The sequence below is a fragment of the Onychostoma macrolepis genome, chromosome 16, assembly GCF_012432095.1.
Source record: "Onychostoma macrolepis isolate SWU-2019 chromosome 16, ASM1243209v1, whole genome shotgun sequence".
Classification (NCBI taxonomy): Eukaryota; Metazoa; Chordata; class Actinopteri; order Cypriniformes; family Cyprinidae; genus Onychostoma; species Onychostoma macrolepis.
Window position 1 is genome coordinate 34,299,248 of NC_081170.1, and position 15,459 is coordinate 34,314,706.

At 36.9% G+C, this 15,459-nt stretch overlaps 1 protein-coding gene across 1 annotated transcript in view; it reads right to left on the minus strand.

Annotated features, from left to right (window-relative positions):
- Positions 1-15,459, minus strand: part of bckdhb (branched chain keto acid dehydrogenase E1 subunit beta) — an 85,836-nt gene that overhangs the window by 50,963 nt on the left and 19,414 nt on the right. Inside the window, exons 7-8 of the mRNA XM_058747533.1 lie at positions 7,614-7,711; positions 4,461-4,571 (exon numbers count right to left, since the gene is read on the minus strand). Coding sequence (XP_058603516.1) covers positions 4,461-4,571; positions 7,614-7,711 — 209 coding nt within the window. The remainder of the gene's footprint in view (positions 1-4,460; positions 4,572-7,613; positions 7,712-15,459) is intronic.

The window sequence follows — 15,459 nt, forward strand, 5'->3', positions numbered from 1 at the left end:
AGTTAAAGGTGCAGTAGGAGATCTTGGAAAATGCTAACTATAGCCTGATAGCACTGAAAGCGAACTGGGAACCGCTGGGCTACATACTGTGTCCTTCACCGGTGAGAAAACTTTATAGCACAGTTAGTAAAAGTACTAGATATAGATATGTATAGGCTAACAATAGCCTAACGATTTTATCGTCAAGTTTATGTTATGTGGACCGTTATTTTGTCACTCTCTTCTGTTTACTTGACTTCCTGTTTCAACACGATTTAGTTTCGGTCTCAATGGTTTCTGAATATGACCTCATATTACTGACAATCTTGACATGGGGGGAAAAAAAGACTCCTTTTTTCCCCACAGATGACAAAGCACGCAAGACTAAATGCATTTAAGCTGGTATAACAAAACTAGAGAAAAAAAATAGAAAACAAACCAAAAAAAAAAAATTGCTTTTAAACTGCTTTTTTTTCTCTTTGTTTTTTTGCTTTTTTTAAACAAAGTTTTTCTTTTTTTTATGCTGTTCACAGACACATCACGCACACATATATACATGGCAAATGAATAAACACAGTACAAAACAAGCTTTGTTTTGTGCCTTTTTCCTTTTATAAGTGCATTTTAAAGTTCTCATCAATCTTCAAATGCTGGTCTGAGTTTTATGTCTCCTGTTATTTACTGGAATGGTCAATGTGTTCATCTTTTGGTCCCACAACAACAACAAACAACTCACTAAGCATTCAGAGATCTGCATGTTTGTTTGCTTCGTTCAGTGAAGCTCCATGCACATCTGGATTCAAAATGTTTCTGCTCTGCACTTTTATACTGACTTTATAGACGTTAATAGAACACAACTGGATTTTCTTGGGTCATGAACAAACAACCATATTCCTCAATTGTTTCAGTTGTTCCACTTCGGGGCAAATTGCTTAATTACAAAGTTACTCTACGCTGCTACCAAATAATGGCACAAATGCAAATTTGCATTTGGACGCAAATGTTAAGCCACATATGAATATCACTGCATTAGATTAGCAAACCAAATTGTATTTATTTGAAATATATCAAAAAGCAGACAAACAACAAAGTCGGCACAGTTCGAAATAAGATCAGTATTTTGTGACTTCGCATTTGTTTGTTGTTAGCAGATCATGTCTATAGTTAATGTGATGATCTACACATGTAGTTCATGCATTCAATAAAAACCACAAAAATACCAGTTGAAAATGAAGAAAAGTGAAGTACACGTATGTGTGTACTTTCAATGTGAGAGCAAAAATTTCATTGTACAGCTGTACAATGACAATAAAAAGCTATTCTATTCTATTCTATTTGAGAGAACCACTCAGATTGATATTGTGAATCTAACAGACATTCATATATTACATTTCCAAACATTGTAACCGCAGACGCACATGTGTGGAGCAAATATAGGAGATAAGGTACAAGTTGATGGAGAAAAGTCAAAAATATCATTTCAAGGGTGAAATTCTAGCACGTGGTTTCCCAGCAGTCCGGTGAACACTGTGTACTGCTCTACTGTAAACACACTATTGAGTTTCATGCGGGCAGTTTAATGGCTTTCATGTTTATTTAAGAAGCTGCTTTCCAACAAACAACCCATGAGAATCTGCATCTCCTCCCTGATCACGCTGCCAAAGCAATCAGCTACAGCAAAGACTCAGTAAGACCTGCTACTCTATTACACTGCTCCAGTCACTACAATTACCGTCTGTATCGCCAGCTCTATTGGGGAAATAACCATAAGGTGAAAAGCACATTAAGCCGTGTTCACACTTGGCGTCTTTTTTGAAGCTGCCGGCGTCTTTTTTACATTATAATCCTATGGAGTAAACCGTGTTTTCAAAAAAGTCCTGAGCGCTTTTTAAAACGCCACCGCCGGCGTCTTTTTTTGCAGCTCAGAGCGTCTTTTCAAGTTGAAAAAAGTTCAACTCTTCTGGAAAAAACACCCTACGTCAAGCGCCTTTTTGACAGCTGACCAATGACAAGCGAGTGGCGAATCGTTTCCATAACAACAAGAAAAAAGGAGAAGATAGCCGGTAGACAGGTTGTACTAGTTTCGGAGCACAAGGAGTTAACCTGGACTAAATTGGTGGAAGCACCATACAGTTTCCTTCCCCGTATAATGTCGCGCTCCCACAAACGTCGTTGTGAACCGACACCCTCCCCGTTAACTTCAAAAGCCGACATTTCTGCAGCACACAGCGCTATAGCTACCGTTGCAGCTGTTGTTATAGCAAAAAGACGCCCTGGGCTGCTATTTGTAACCAAAACGCTGCTAGCTTTTTATTTTACTAAAAAAGTTATTTTACTTTTTCTAGTCAAAAAAGATGCCAAGTGTGAACACGCCCTTACATGGCAACTTATAAGAAGTCATGTCGGCAGCTACTGGCACTTTGAGAGTCAAATAAAGCATATACAAGCCCAATTCCAGAGAAGCTGGGATGTTTTGTAAAATGCAATAGAATCAAGAATCTGTGATTTGTTCATTCTCTTTAACTTTTATTTAACTGACAAAAGTACACAAAAGATTTCCAAGGTTTTTACTGACCAACGTAAATGTATTTTATGAGTATGAACAAATTTTGTTTTTGACAGCTGCAACACACCAAAAAGTTGGGACCGAGGCAAAATAAAAGTGAAAAGGTTATAGAATATCCAAGTTAAACTGTTTTGAAACAGCTCACAGTAAGCAGGTGAATTGGTAAATAGGTCAAGGTATCATGTTTGGGTATAAAATGAACATCTCAGTCTCAGAGAAGTTTCAAACAAATCAAAAATCACATTTCGCAATACAAAATTGCAAAGAATTTAGGTCACTAAGTACCATACATAATATTGTGAAAAGATTCAGGGAATCTAGAGAAATCACAGTAGGGCATGTAGGGCAAGGCAGGAAAGCTCAGTTGAATGTGCTTGACCTTTGAGCCCTCAGATGGCATTGCATAAGAAACCGTCATGCTGTGGTGTTAAATATAGCCACATGGGCTCAGGAGTACTTCAGAAAACTACTGTCATTTACCACAGTCTGCTGCTGGATCAAGAAATGCAACTTGAATCTCTGTTACAGGAGAAAGCTATACATCAATTCTATGCAGCGATGCTGCCGGGTTCTCTGGGACAGAGTTCATCTCAGATAGTCAAGAAGACAGTGGAAATGTGTGCTGTACTCAGATGAGTCCACATTTCAACTTGTTTCCGGGAAAAATGAATTTCGAGTTCTCAGTCCCAAAGACCAAAGGGACCATCCAGACTTTAATCAGTGACAGAAGCAATAGCAAACATCTCTCATGGTATGGGGGTGCAGCAGAGATAACAGCGTGGGTGACTGGCATATGTGCGAAGGTACCATTGGCATGGAGGCATATACTGGGATTGTACAGAGACGTATACTGCCATCGAGATGATGTCTTTCATGGGAAGTCCATGGTTATTATATCAAGACAATGCCAGCTCTCATTTTGCATGTGCCACAACAGCGTGGTTTCATAGACAGAGTGAATGTGTTAAACTGGCCTGCCTGCAGTCCAGATCTGTCTCCTGTTGAAAATGTATGACCAGTCATGAAAAGGAGAATCAGACAACGAAGATCACAGACTGCTGAGCTTCTGAAGTCTTGTATCAAGCGAGACTGGACAAAAATTTTGCTTGCAGAACTTAAACAATTAGTATCCTCAATTCCCAAACAATGAAACGTAATTAAAAGGACGGTTGATGTGAGACAGTGTTAAACATGCCTCTTTCCCAACTTTTCTGGAGTGTGTTGCAGCCTTCAAAATCAAAATTTACGTTGGTCAGTGAAAACTTTGTAAACCTTTTCTTTGTACTTTTGTCAATTAAATAAAAGTTAAAGAGAATTAACAAAATCACAGATTCTTGAGTTTATTGCATTTTACAAAACATCCCAACTTCTCTGGAATTGGGGTTGTACAGGGAACACAATATTAATATCTGTGGCTCCTGACGATAATATTGAGGTCTTATAAAGCGAAACAATCAGTCTGTGCAAGAAACTGAAGATTACCTGTAAACCAGAGCCTCAAGCAAACTGGGATATATGATTCTTTTCCGCTAATTGGTTCACTCAGTTCGTTTCTGGTTCAAACATGGTACTAAAACTGATAGTTTACCTGTCTGAAAACATCTGCATACTAAAATCATTAACAAAATGGGAAAAGACACCAAACTGAAAAGGAAGAAGAATTTTACTGATTAGTAGTTGACTATATTTCCCTATATAGAATATAATTATACATAGGAATGATAAGTTTTAGAGCTCAAGAGCCTGAATAATCTTTCACTTTCATTGTTTAGAAAAGAGCAGCTTCTGAAAATCTCCTGTTCTTCACGAAAGGTGGTCATACTTTTGTACAGAAAGTGAATAACCCTCTTAATTTTGGTCTGAACTATGCCTTTGGTTTGAAAGAACCCAGCGAACGTGTGCGTTCACACCATACCTTGCAAACCGTCTCTGTGTCCCAAGGCAAAATGGTCTGTAGGTCGATGAGCTCACAGGAGATACCCAGCTTCTCCTGTGCCATGGCAGCCACTTCCCTCAGTACATGCACCTGCAAGCCAAAGGTCAAAGGTGAACTCACAGTGAACGGTGAAGACTAAGAGATATGGCACTTAGTTCTATTGTTTGCTGCTGTTTCAGAAGCTCTCCAGCCAGTGTTGAGATGATGTTCAGATCAGCCTTACAAACGTGGCTTAATATGATCCAGTAAAACACAGTAATAAAATACAATTCATATATTATTTGTATAAATATAAAAAAAAAACAATAAAAAGTAATACACAACAATATTTACATTTACTAAAACATTTTTCAACAGTTTCAATTTCATAGCAAAACACTGCAAAAGTTCAAAAGTTTGAGGTTGGTACAATTTTTTGGTAACACTTCAGTATAGGGACCAGTTCTCTCTATTAACTAGTTGCTTATTAGCATGTCAATAATTAACATATTGGCTGTTTATTAGTTAATTAGCACATATTCTGCATGATCATATTCTAAATCCCTAATCCTACCCAATACCTAAACTTAACAACTACCTTACAAACTATTAATAAGAAGAAAGTTAGTAGTTTGAGGCAAAAGTTGTAGTTAATTGGACCTTAAAATAGAGTGTGACCGTTTTTTAAATTGTTTTCGAAAGTCTCTTCTGCTTACCAAGGCTGATCAAAAATACAGTAAAAATTTGAAATATTACAATTTAAAATAATTGTTTCTACGTGAAAATATAAATAAAAAAATAAAAGAATTTTGAAACTGACTTTCCAGTATTTAGATGTACTAGAAATGTTTGCAAATTAGCGCATATTTCATTAAATAATGCCTCATTTGCATATTTAAATAAATTTTTTTTAGAAAACTTGTAAAACAAAAAATGTTTGCAATTATCAGTGTAATCAATCAACTAGGTAAGTAAAGGCGGTAACTATTAGTTCATTTTTTTACCCTATTCACCTGCAGTGTCTCCCCTTAAGAGTTCTCCCTGAACAAACTCTTAATTTGCTGCTTATTAATAGTGAGTAAGGTAGTTGTTAAGTTTAGGTATGGGATTTAAGGGTTAAGGACCTAGAGTGAGATCATACAGAATAAGGCATCAATATGTGCTTTGTAAGACCTCTGTGAAGTTGGCCCCCATTTCATTTGTACCGGTAGTATTTTTGTTTTTACTACTGTTTTTTTTAACAATACAGTTGAAGTAATAAGGTAAAATTCAAATGGCAAACCAAATCACATGAAATACTCGCAGTCACTTAAATGTTAGTAGCCATATTCATTCAATTAGGCTAGGTACTCCGGTACATCAAATAAATCTATAGAAATCTTGAAATGTCTACTATTAAACAAACCAATTCAAATAAAAAACAAATCTTCTCTAATAATGTGTTCCATATGAAAGGTGCATTTCTCTATTAAAGGCACGTCCATTAGCCTACTGTGGAGATGACTATCAGTGTCGGCTTTTGGCAACTTAATCTTTGCGGCCGACACTGACTGAGAAAGCACTAGTTTAGTAATAAATAATTACAATGTCTTCTTTTCCCCCCCCGACACATTCATAATCAATACTTTTGTGCTTTGAGGCAAGCTTTATGCGCGCTTGAACGTGGAATAGGCTACGCCTAAATTCCTATATATCAAAGGATGGTTTAATATATTAATCATTTAAATATAAACGTGCGACTAGACTAAGAAAAAAATCTTTAAAAATAATTACGAATATAAACGAAACTATTACCAGCACAAACAAAGCCCAAGCAAATGAGACTACTGGGGTAAATTTGGAGTATGTGGGGGGCTGAGTGACCTCAGAATGACCTATAAATATTATTTTAATATCTAAAAAACCAAAGCACCACAAACAAAAATTTTTACAGCACAAACGATTGAGACTATTTTGGCGACTTTTTGCATTGGGTGGGGGGCCAACTTCACGGAGGACTTTGTAAGTACTAATAAACAGCCATTACACTGGTAATATGCATGCTAATAAGCAACTACTTAAAGGGGTGGTTGACTTTTTTTTTCTAGGCTTGATTGTGGCCAGTCTAACATGTGTTCATGCTTTGTTTTTTTTTAAAAACACATTATTTTTTACACAATTTACCTTTATTCTAGACCGCTCCGTCCCTTCTCTGATAAACGCTCTGATGATTTCCTGCATTTATGAAGCCCCTCCCTCAGAAATATGTGATGGGCTCAGATTGGTTAGCTGGCCCAGTGTGTTGTGATTGGCTAAACCGCCTCTAGTGTGCGTCTAAACGTCCCGCCCCTCACCTCAGTGGCATGTGCTCCGGTTGTATTGTAAACAATGGCGTCGTCTATATTGTTTATCAATTTGAGCCCGATTGAGACGCAGAGGATATTAGTGAAGAGGATCGCGCAGAACCTGTGCAAGGCTCTTAATGGTGTGTTTGTTTGTTGTTGTCTCATACTTTTAGATACACTGTTATTTGTGAAATGTGAATGATACTGCTTCTGGTAGCTTTTAATATACGGTTTTGTCACAGTCGTCCGACTGTGAAGGATGTAGGCTGTCAAACATACACAACTATTAGCCAATCACAGCAGTGGGCATTTACTTCTGAGTCTGCAATCCGTCACACCTACTCACACAGAGTGTTCTGATGAGGGGGTTAAAAATAAGACATAATATAGCCTTTACATTATGATGTTTTTTGATTCAAAAATCTTGATGGCATTATAAGTGGACCTCAGAGAACAGTACAAGGGCAGTTCATGACCTCATTAATGCCTCCATTTAATATTTAAAAAAAAAAGTTTTGAACTGTAGCATAGATCATACATATTTCATGTATCTCGAAGGCCTGGTTAGTGTCTCATTTAAGGAGTCTCGATGGGATGAATGAAAAGAAACAGGAGAGCACTGTTCATTAGAAATGAGCCTATTTGTGAATCACTGGCGAGGTCCTGGTTTCCACCTGACCTGTGACTCGTCTCTGCACCGTCATCAGTCATTCAGCAGGATAAACCTGTGGAGTGTCTGAGCCGAGCTGAGCTTCAGGACCCCCAGAGAGCTTTACAAATCATAATCCGATGATGAACACAGGAGGAGTAGCTGTTCTCACAGACGTACCTGTGTTCCCCAGGTCACCAGCGTGAGATCACTGCCCTCCTGCAGCACCTCGGCCTGTGAGAGCGGGACCTGATAGGCTTCTGTGGGCACCTGCTCCACTGCAAAACAAAACCACACATCAGCCCACAAACCCTGACAGACTAAACATCAGTCAGAAAGTTTTAGATTAGGGAACACATTAATTAAGGGACCTTAATAAACTCCTAATGCGCTGCTTATAAGCAGTTAATAAGGTAGTTCTTAAGTTTAGGTATTAAGGATCTAAAATATGGTCATGCATTAAGACATTAATATGCGCTTTATAAGTACCAATAAACAGCCAATAGGCTAGTAATATGCATGCTAATAAACAACTATAGTCAATAGTGTTCGCTAATATAAAATGTTACTGAAAAATCTTTTTTTTTTTTTTTTATAAATGAAAAGAAAAAAAGGTTATTTATACTTTATCATTTCCATTCAATTAATTTAATACATTACACAAATAAACATTTCGATGACACTTTAGTTTAGGGACCAATTCTCACTATTAACTAGCTGCTTATTAGCATGTATATAAACTATTGGCTGTTTATTAGTGCTTATAAAGCACATATTAATATCTAATTCTGCATGACCATATTTTAGATCCCTTAATCCTTAAACTCCATACCTAAACTTAACTACCTACTAACTATTAATAAGCAGCAAATTGACAGTTTATTGAGGGAAAACTCTTAATTAATAGTGAATGCGTGTTCCCTATTCTAAAGCGTAACCAACATTTCTTTCATAAAGACATATCTTTTCCCAGTAATCTTTACTTTTTCTTCATATATCTTCTTTTCATTTAATTTGGAAATGGAACAATTTACCGAACCTTTAGACAAAAAAAAAAAAAAAAAAATCATATTTGATACATCAGGTTTTATGGGTCATATAGTGTGATACAGTGAGAATATTGAAGAAAATAAAAAAATAAATAAAAAAAAATAAAATAAAAAAAAATCACAGGCCAAAAATATGGTGGAATTTGGTGCAGATGCTGATACTTATATGATCAAAAAGCAAGATGAAATTCTGATGCTTGTAATCTAAATCAATGAAAACTTTATTAAAGTAAAGCAGATACTTACATAAAATGATAAACATATCAGTTGTCACTCTATATCTCCAATAACATGAGTTATTAAGATGATATTCAAATGCTTAGTTTGTTGGTCAAAACATATAATGCAATGCAATACAATGATGATTGAGAGACAACAACTGATGATCAAATTTGAGACTCACTCATTTTTCTTCAAAATGATTGATGGAGAATCAAGTAAAGCCAAGCTGCTTCAGTCCAGTAAGTGTTCATCTGGAAATATTACTAAAGTTTTTCTTGCATTTGCTTGATAAAAATCAGTACAGATTTGACAGCAAAAAGATGTGTGAAGCAGCAGCTGAAGGTAGACGTTTGAGGAAGCACACTAAATGAGCTTTTACTTGAAAAAGAACTCTAAACTATCAATCGGACAACAGAAGTGCCCGATTCTTATTTCATCAGCCAGCATCCAGCTACTTGTTCCTGATTTCATAATTCCTTTTTAATTATCCTCATTGGTTTCACCGGTCTCACTAACTATATAAGCCAGTCTCACTCTTACCTCTCTGCCAGATTGTCTCATCAGCTCATTGGTGAACATACCAGTCAGTTCCTGAATCTGCTCCTTGAAGCCTGTGTGAACTCGACCCTGCCTGGACCTGGTTTTTCTCTCTCTCTGCCTGAACCCCCATCAAGAGTCAGTAAGTTTGACTCTTTTTATCTGCTGCTCTGGAAGCTGGATTGTCAGTCCATTGTGATTCGGGATTTGGATTGTGGAATTATTGTTTTGGATTTGGGACTGGAAAAGGATAAAGGAGATTGCATTGTGTTGTCTTTGGAAATGTTTGTTCGCTACTCTGCTATTACTCCTCAGAACATCTTCGAGAACACTCTGGTAGACTTTCCTGTGTGGAACAGTGGACTGCGTCTCTGCCTGTCACGTGGTAGACCAGGGTTCAATCCCCAAGCCTCAAAAGACCACCTGTCAGCTGTATTGATACCAGTAAGCCAGTTCACTCAGTTCCTGCTTGGAAGTGCTCAACTAGCTTGCTATCCTCTAGAGCTTCCTCTGATCATCTACTTCCATCACTGACCTATTGTTCACCTCACTGTCGCCACTCCCTGGCTTGGAGAATACTTGCCAGTATCCTGAGAACCTTAACATTAAAGAAACTGAAAATAAACTTTCTAAAAACGTATCCACTGGTGTTTCTGTATTTTTGGGTCCATTACTAATCCCCTAACAAGACGACATACAGCAGATTGTGTGTGACAGGTTTAACAGCAAAGTTTTGCACATGTTGATCATTAAGAGGCCTTAGAAATGTGTGAAAATACAGTAGGCTATATAAGGTTAAGATTAAATCTATAAGTTTTGGGGGAAACTGTTATATTGCTCAACTATTGTATGTTAAAAAGAACAAGAAACAAAATGAATGCATGATGTTTTTGTGAAACCCTTCCTATCCTTCTGATTTGTTCATACTGGCAGTACTGAAAAAGTAAGGAATAGTAAGTGTGCATCAGGACAAGTTTTGCATGGCTGTGTGAAACAAGATAAAGAAACTAGCCCAAGAAAGTTGTCGTCTCATCTTGCAGCATGAAGTGCAGAAAGAACTTTTCACAGCTGTCACATCTCATGTCATTGTTTTTGATCCTAAATGCTGAATTATCTTTACGGTTAAATTATGTTTAATTAGAGCCATTTTCCTCATCCCAGTTTATACGCTCATTGAAGTCATTGTCTTTGTGGTCTTCTGGGAAATCTTACTGCTCTGACAATGAGGTTTAAAGTAATTTAGCTGAAAACGATTGAAGTTGATGTTAGGAGTGTACTTTTGCTTAGAATTAGAAACAGAAGCTTGTGAAAAGTCCTTATGATCTTTTCTATACCAGTATGCATTTATTTTTGGCCTGTACAATAAGTAAAAAAAAATTCTTTGGAAAACCAGCAGGAGCGGAAACTGTGCGTTTTGAAAGTTTCAAGTGTACAGTAGCATTTTCTGTCATATTTATTTGTTGACTGCAGAGCTGGATAAATAAAAACTAAAGTGTTTTTTCCTAAAAATATTTAGCTAAAGCTAATGCCTGTCTAGCACAGATCCAGATGGTCACAGCTTTCTTCAGAAAGTTTGTTTTTAATGCATCTTATGATCCTAACAGTTACTTTTACTATTTGGCAATGTCAATAGCAGGGTTATTATAGTTCACTAAAACATTTTTGTTAACTGAAAAAGCTTAAATAAAATGTAAATATTAGATGACAAAATCAGTTAATTGCCAAGGGAACATTTTAACGTTTTTAAGCTGAAAATTGCTAACTGGAAATAAAAAATACAATCAAAACTAAAACTGAAAAAAAAAAAAAAAAAATTATTATATATTATAAATAGTATTATAAATAAATTCAAAATTATTAAAACACTTAAAATTACAAAAAAAATCAAATATAATGAATACTGAGCATTAAAAAAAAAAAAAAAAAAACGGCAACTCAAAAAATTAAATAAAAACTATAGAAGTTTCAATACTATATTTTTGGAAAAAGTAACACTTTATTTTAGGGTCTCTTAACTAGTTGCTAATTAGCATGCATATTACTAGAATATTAGCCATTTATTAGTAGTAATTAAGCACATATTAATGCATTATTCTACTTGACCTTATTCTACATCCCTAATCCTACCCAATACCTAAACTTAACAACTACTGCACTAACTATTAATAAGCAGCAAATTAGGAATTTATTGAGGGAAAAGTCGTAGTTAATAGCGAATAAGTGTTCCCTATTCTAAAGCGTTACCAGTGTAAAATTATTTTGGCAATATTTTGAAAGATTTAACATATAATTATGCTTTACATTGCACTGAACTAAGAACTAAGAGGCAATTCAGTTCGTATGTCATGATAGTGACAGTGAGAATTGATAGAAACCATCATATTCTTCGAACTGTCTCTGAACCCTGAAGTAATGTTTAACAGCTACACATATAGCAAACCACTCCAGGACTTTATTGCAGTTTGCCTGCAGCACATCTGATAATGATAATCTCCTAAAACTTAAACCAGTAAAGTAATAAAACATTTTACATTTTGGTCAAGAGCAAGAAATGAAACCAACATGAAACACTGCCAAGATGACTGAGAATTTTGATCGAGGAGAATGAAAGGTCTGCTTAAACTTTACTACTGCCTTCAATTGCCAGAACTGGTGGACTGTGACGCTGAACTCCACTGAGGTCTACACAACATTGACTCAAACATGCACAGCACAAGATGCCTAGAATCTCTAAATGTTGTAAGTGGTGTATTTGAGGTAAAAAAAATTATAAAAATACTGTTCAGTTTCTCGCACAAACCGATCGTTTCGTGTCTTAGGATATCAATGTATCGTCACGAGCCGCAGGGTTTAATTTGGATTTGTCTGTGCATGTTTTTTCACTCTCAAAGATTGTGTGCCCATTGACTTGCATTATAGGACTGACAGACTGCAACGGTTTGAGTTAAAAATCTTAGTTTGTGTTCTACTTAAGAAACAAAGTCACCTACATCTTGGATGCCCTGGGGGTAAGCAGATAAACATCAAATTTTCATTTTTGGGTGAACTATCCCTTTAACAATCTATCCATTACAGACAGTTACTAACCGACTAATACAATTTCGGTCGATTTTGGTCCCTTCTCAATGACTAACATTTAGTCGAGTATTAGGGAGGCAGCCCTAATAAACTGCAACTCCGAGTAACCTAATGTTCATTCACAGCCTGTTTCTGGATTCTAACACCAGCAAGATTATTGCAGCCAAAAAAAATGTAAATAATAAAGCTACACACCACACTGAATAGAAAGCGGTTCAGGCTTGGCTCACGGGTGTGCGGTTCAGAGGTTTCACCCCAGAGTTCGAGTGATTGATGAAGTCTAGTAAAAACGCATCACTAATGCTCCAGACTCTTGCTAGTGGTAGACTGTTGGATGCCTGATGTGTGTTTTCAGCTGACAAGTGCTCTGTCATTTAAAAATACTGCAGGAACTAATGGTAAAACCACTCTTTAATAAAAAAATAGTTCAAAGATGTGGAAACATACAGGGCTTGAACAAAACAATGTGAACACCTGGGAAACAGGCAGTATTTCATAAATAAGGTGTTTTACAGCCATTTGCATTTAATACAACCTTCAGCCTTCTTAGAATAGATTGAATATTCTCCAGCTGAATGTCATCAATCATCGCCTGTAGTTACAGAAACGTTGAACGTAAGGGAATCTGCTTCTTACTTTTCTCTTCAAAACTGTCTACAGTGGTTTGATAATATTGAAGTCAGGTGATTTGTCTGGGCAGGGCAGATGAATAAGTTCATCTTGTGCTCCAACTGTACAGGTTTTATAATCATGACTCCATCTTTTTCCTAGCATTGTTGTCTGTGATTTAAGTTTTAGCATTGCAGCTCTTTCATGGATGTTGCTTTGTGAAGTTCTCTGTTCTTGCTTTTTGTGGAAACAGGACCTTCTAGGTGGATATTTGCAGCAATTCTGTGTTGTTTGGTCTCAATCCTTCTAAGTGTTTAACAGTTCCTGTCATTCACTTTTGGTTTTCTATCTTATATCTTCTTTACTGATGAAGTCTTGCCATACTTCGTGTTCACAGTATTGATCATAAAGTGTGCTTAAAACACCAAACAAATGTATGGTTTGGATAGTTCACCCAAAAATGAAAATTCTGTCATTAAAGGGGACATATGACATTGCTAAAAAGAACATTATTTTGTGTATTTGGTGTAATGCAATGTTTATGCGGTTTAAGATCCAAAAAACACATTATTATCCACATACTGTACATTATTTTTGCTCCTCTATGTCCTGCCTTTCTGAAATGCGCCAATATTTACAAAGCTCATCATTCTAACACCGTGTCCTAACTACAAGCGACGCGACACGCGAAATTTCTCATTCAGAAACGGTTTCTATTTCCGCGACGTCGCGGCTGGAACAACAACATACAAACTATATGACAGTAGATAATCTCAGGTGATTATATGCTTTATTCAAAGTTAAACGTGTCTAATATTAGTTTAAATATCATATTGCGTGACCCTATAGCCATACTGAAAGCAACAACAGATAGTTTACCTCAGATCTTGAAAAATAAATCAAAGATGACCGTTAAAACTGTGAACTCACTGCAAACCAACGAGTGTATTCCATAACAAAGATGTTATCAGTCACTCAGTATGTAACGTATATTTAATGATGTTAAAAAGCTTTAAAATTTATGAATTAGATTATAAACATATCCATTTCGTTGCAAGAGCAGTGCGCTTCCAGAGAGAGCCCGCCCACACACGCTTCTGATTGGCTGTGATATTTGATTGATTCTGTCGCGTCGCGGTGTCGCGTCGTGTCGTGTCTGGTGTGGACACCCAAATTGCTTGTCGCTGGAATCTTGTCGCGTCGCGTGTAGTTAGGACACGGTGTAAGAAGCGAGGCGTGCTCTGATTGGCCAGCTATCCAGTGCATTGTGATTGGCCGAATACCTCAAGCGTGAGGTGGAAATGTTACGCCCCTTACCGTATTGTGATGCCGTGTCCCGGTGCGACGACACAAAAACAATAAAACCCATTACAAACGAGGCATTTGTTGCATCCAGTGGGGATGCAACAACATAATTACTGATTATAATGACTTATACTGTCTTTTTACGCGTCGTGTTGCATCGTGTCTCGTAAACATTGCCATGTCTGCATTTGTGATCGGAGAAACGACAAAAAACAAGCACTACTCTACACAGCTCAAAACTCGCGTTTTTGAATAGTCAGTGGCAAATTCTTTAAATATGAAAACATACTTACAGGCTGTGAGTCAGAAGCACCAGACTGTCCTTGTAAAGTTGGAATTGCCCCACTTTATAGAAACAGTCTTTGAGCAGCTGGCAGCTACTCCCAGGTTCAGGAAATAGTTCTCCGTAAAATGCGCTGCACACACTCGAATATATTGGGTTGAACTGTTCTGGAACAGTGTTGTTAATACAACTTAACCACTGATTTCTAGTTGTGTCCTCATTTGGAAGCCCAAACAAAGTAGTTTCGCTTTCACAATGAAACACAGCATCTCCAGGACATGGCGCCGGTGGCAGCAACAATACTACGGCGAGAATAAAAGTCCTGCCCTCTTTCTTTGCTTTAATTACTCATCCTCATGTCATTCCAAACCCGTAAGACCTTCGTTCATCTTAGGAACACAAATTAAAATATTTTTGATGTAATCCGAGAGCTTTCTGACACAACATAGACAAGGTAGTTGCATTGCTGTCTATGCAGTGTCAAAGAGCTCTCAGATTTCATCAAAAAATACCTTAATTTGCATTCTGAAGATGAACGAAGGTCTTACGGGTTTGGAACAACATGAGGGTGAATAATTATGCAATTATGTAAAAATGGGTGTTCATATTATTTTTGTCCAACCCCTGTGCATTTATGCGAAAGACATGAAAGATCCCTCACATCGATATTATATTCCTGAAGCCATCCATTGCAGTATAGACAATATTGATGACTATAATTGGTGTGAATTTCGTCACAATGCTAAAACACTCTAAACCCCATCAACTAGCCAGAGTCTTGCCATTTGACTCTTGGCAACCACCCTAGCAACTGGCTAAAAGCCTTAAAGGTGCAGTAAGTGATTTCTTGGAAATGGTGTTGACATTTCAAATCACTGAAACAAACACACCCCCTCTAGAGTTGTGCCAATAGATGATAGTATTGTGTATGGACAATAGTCAG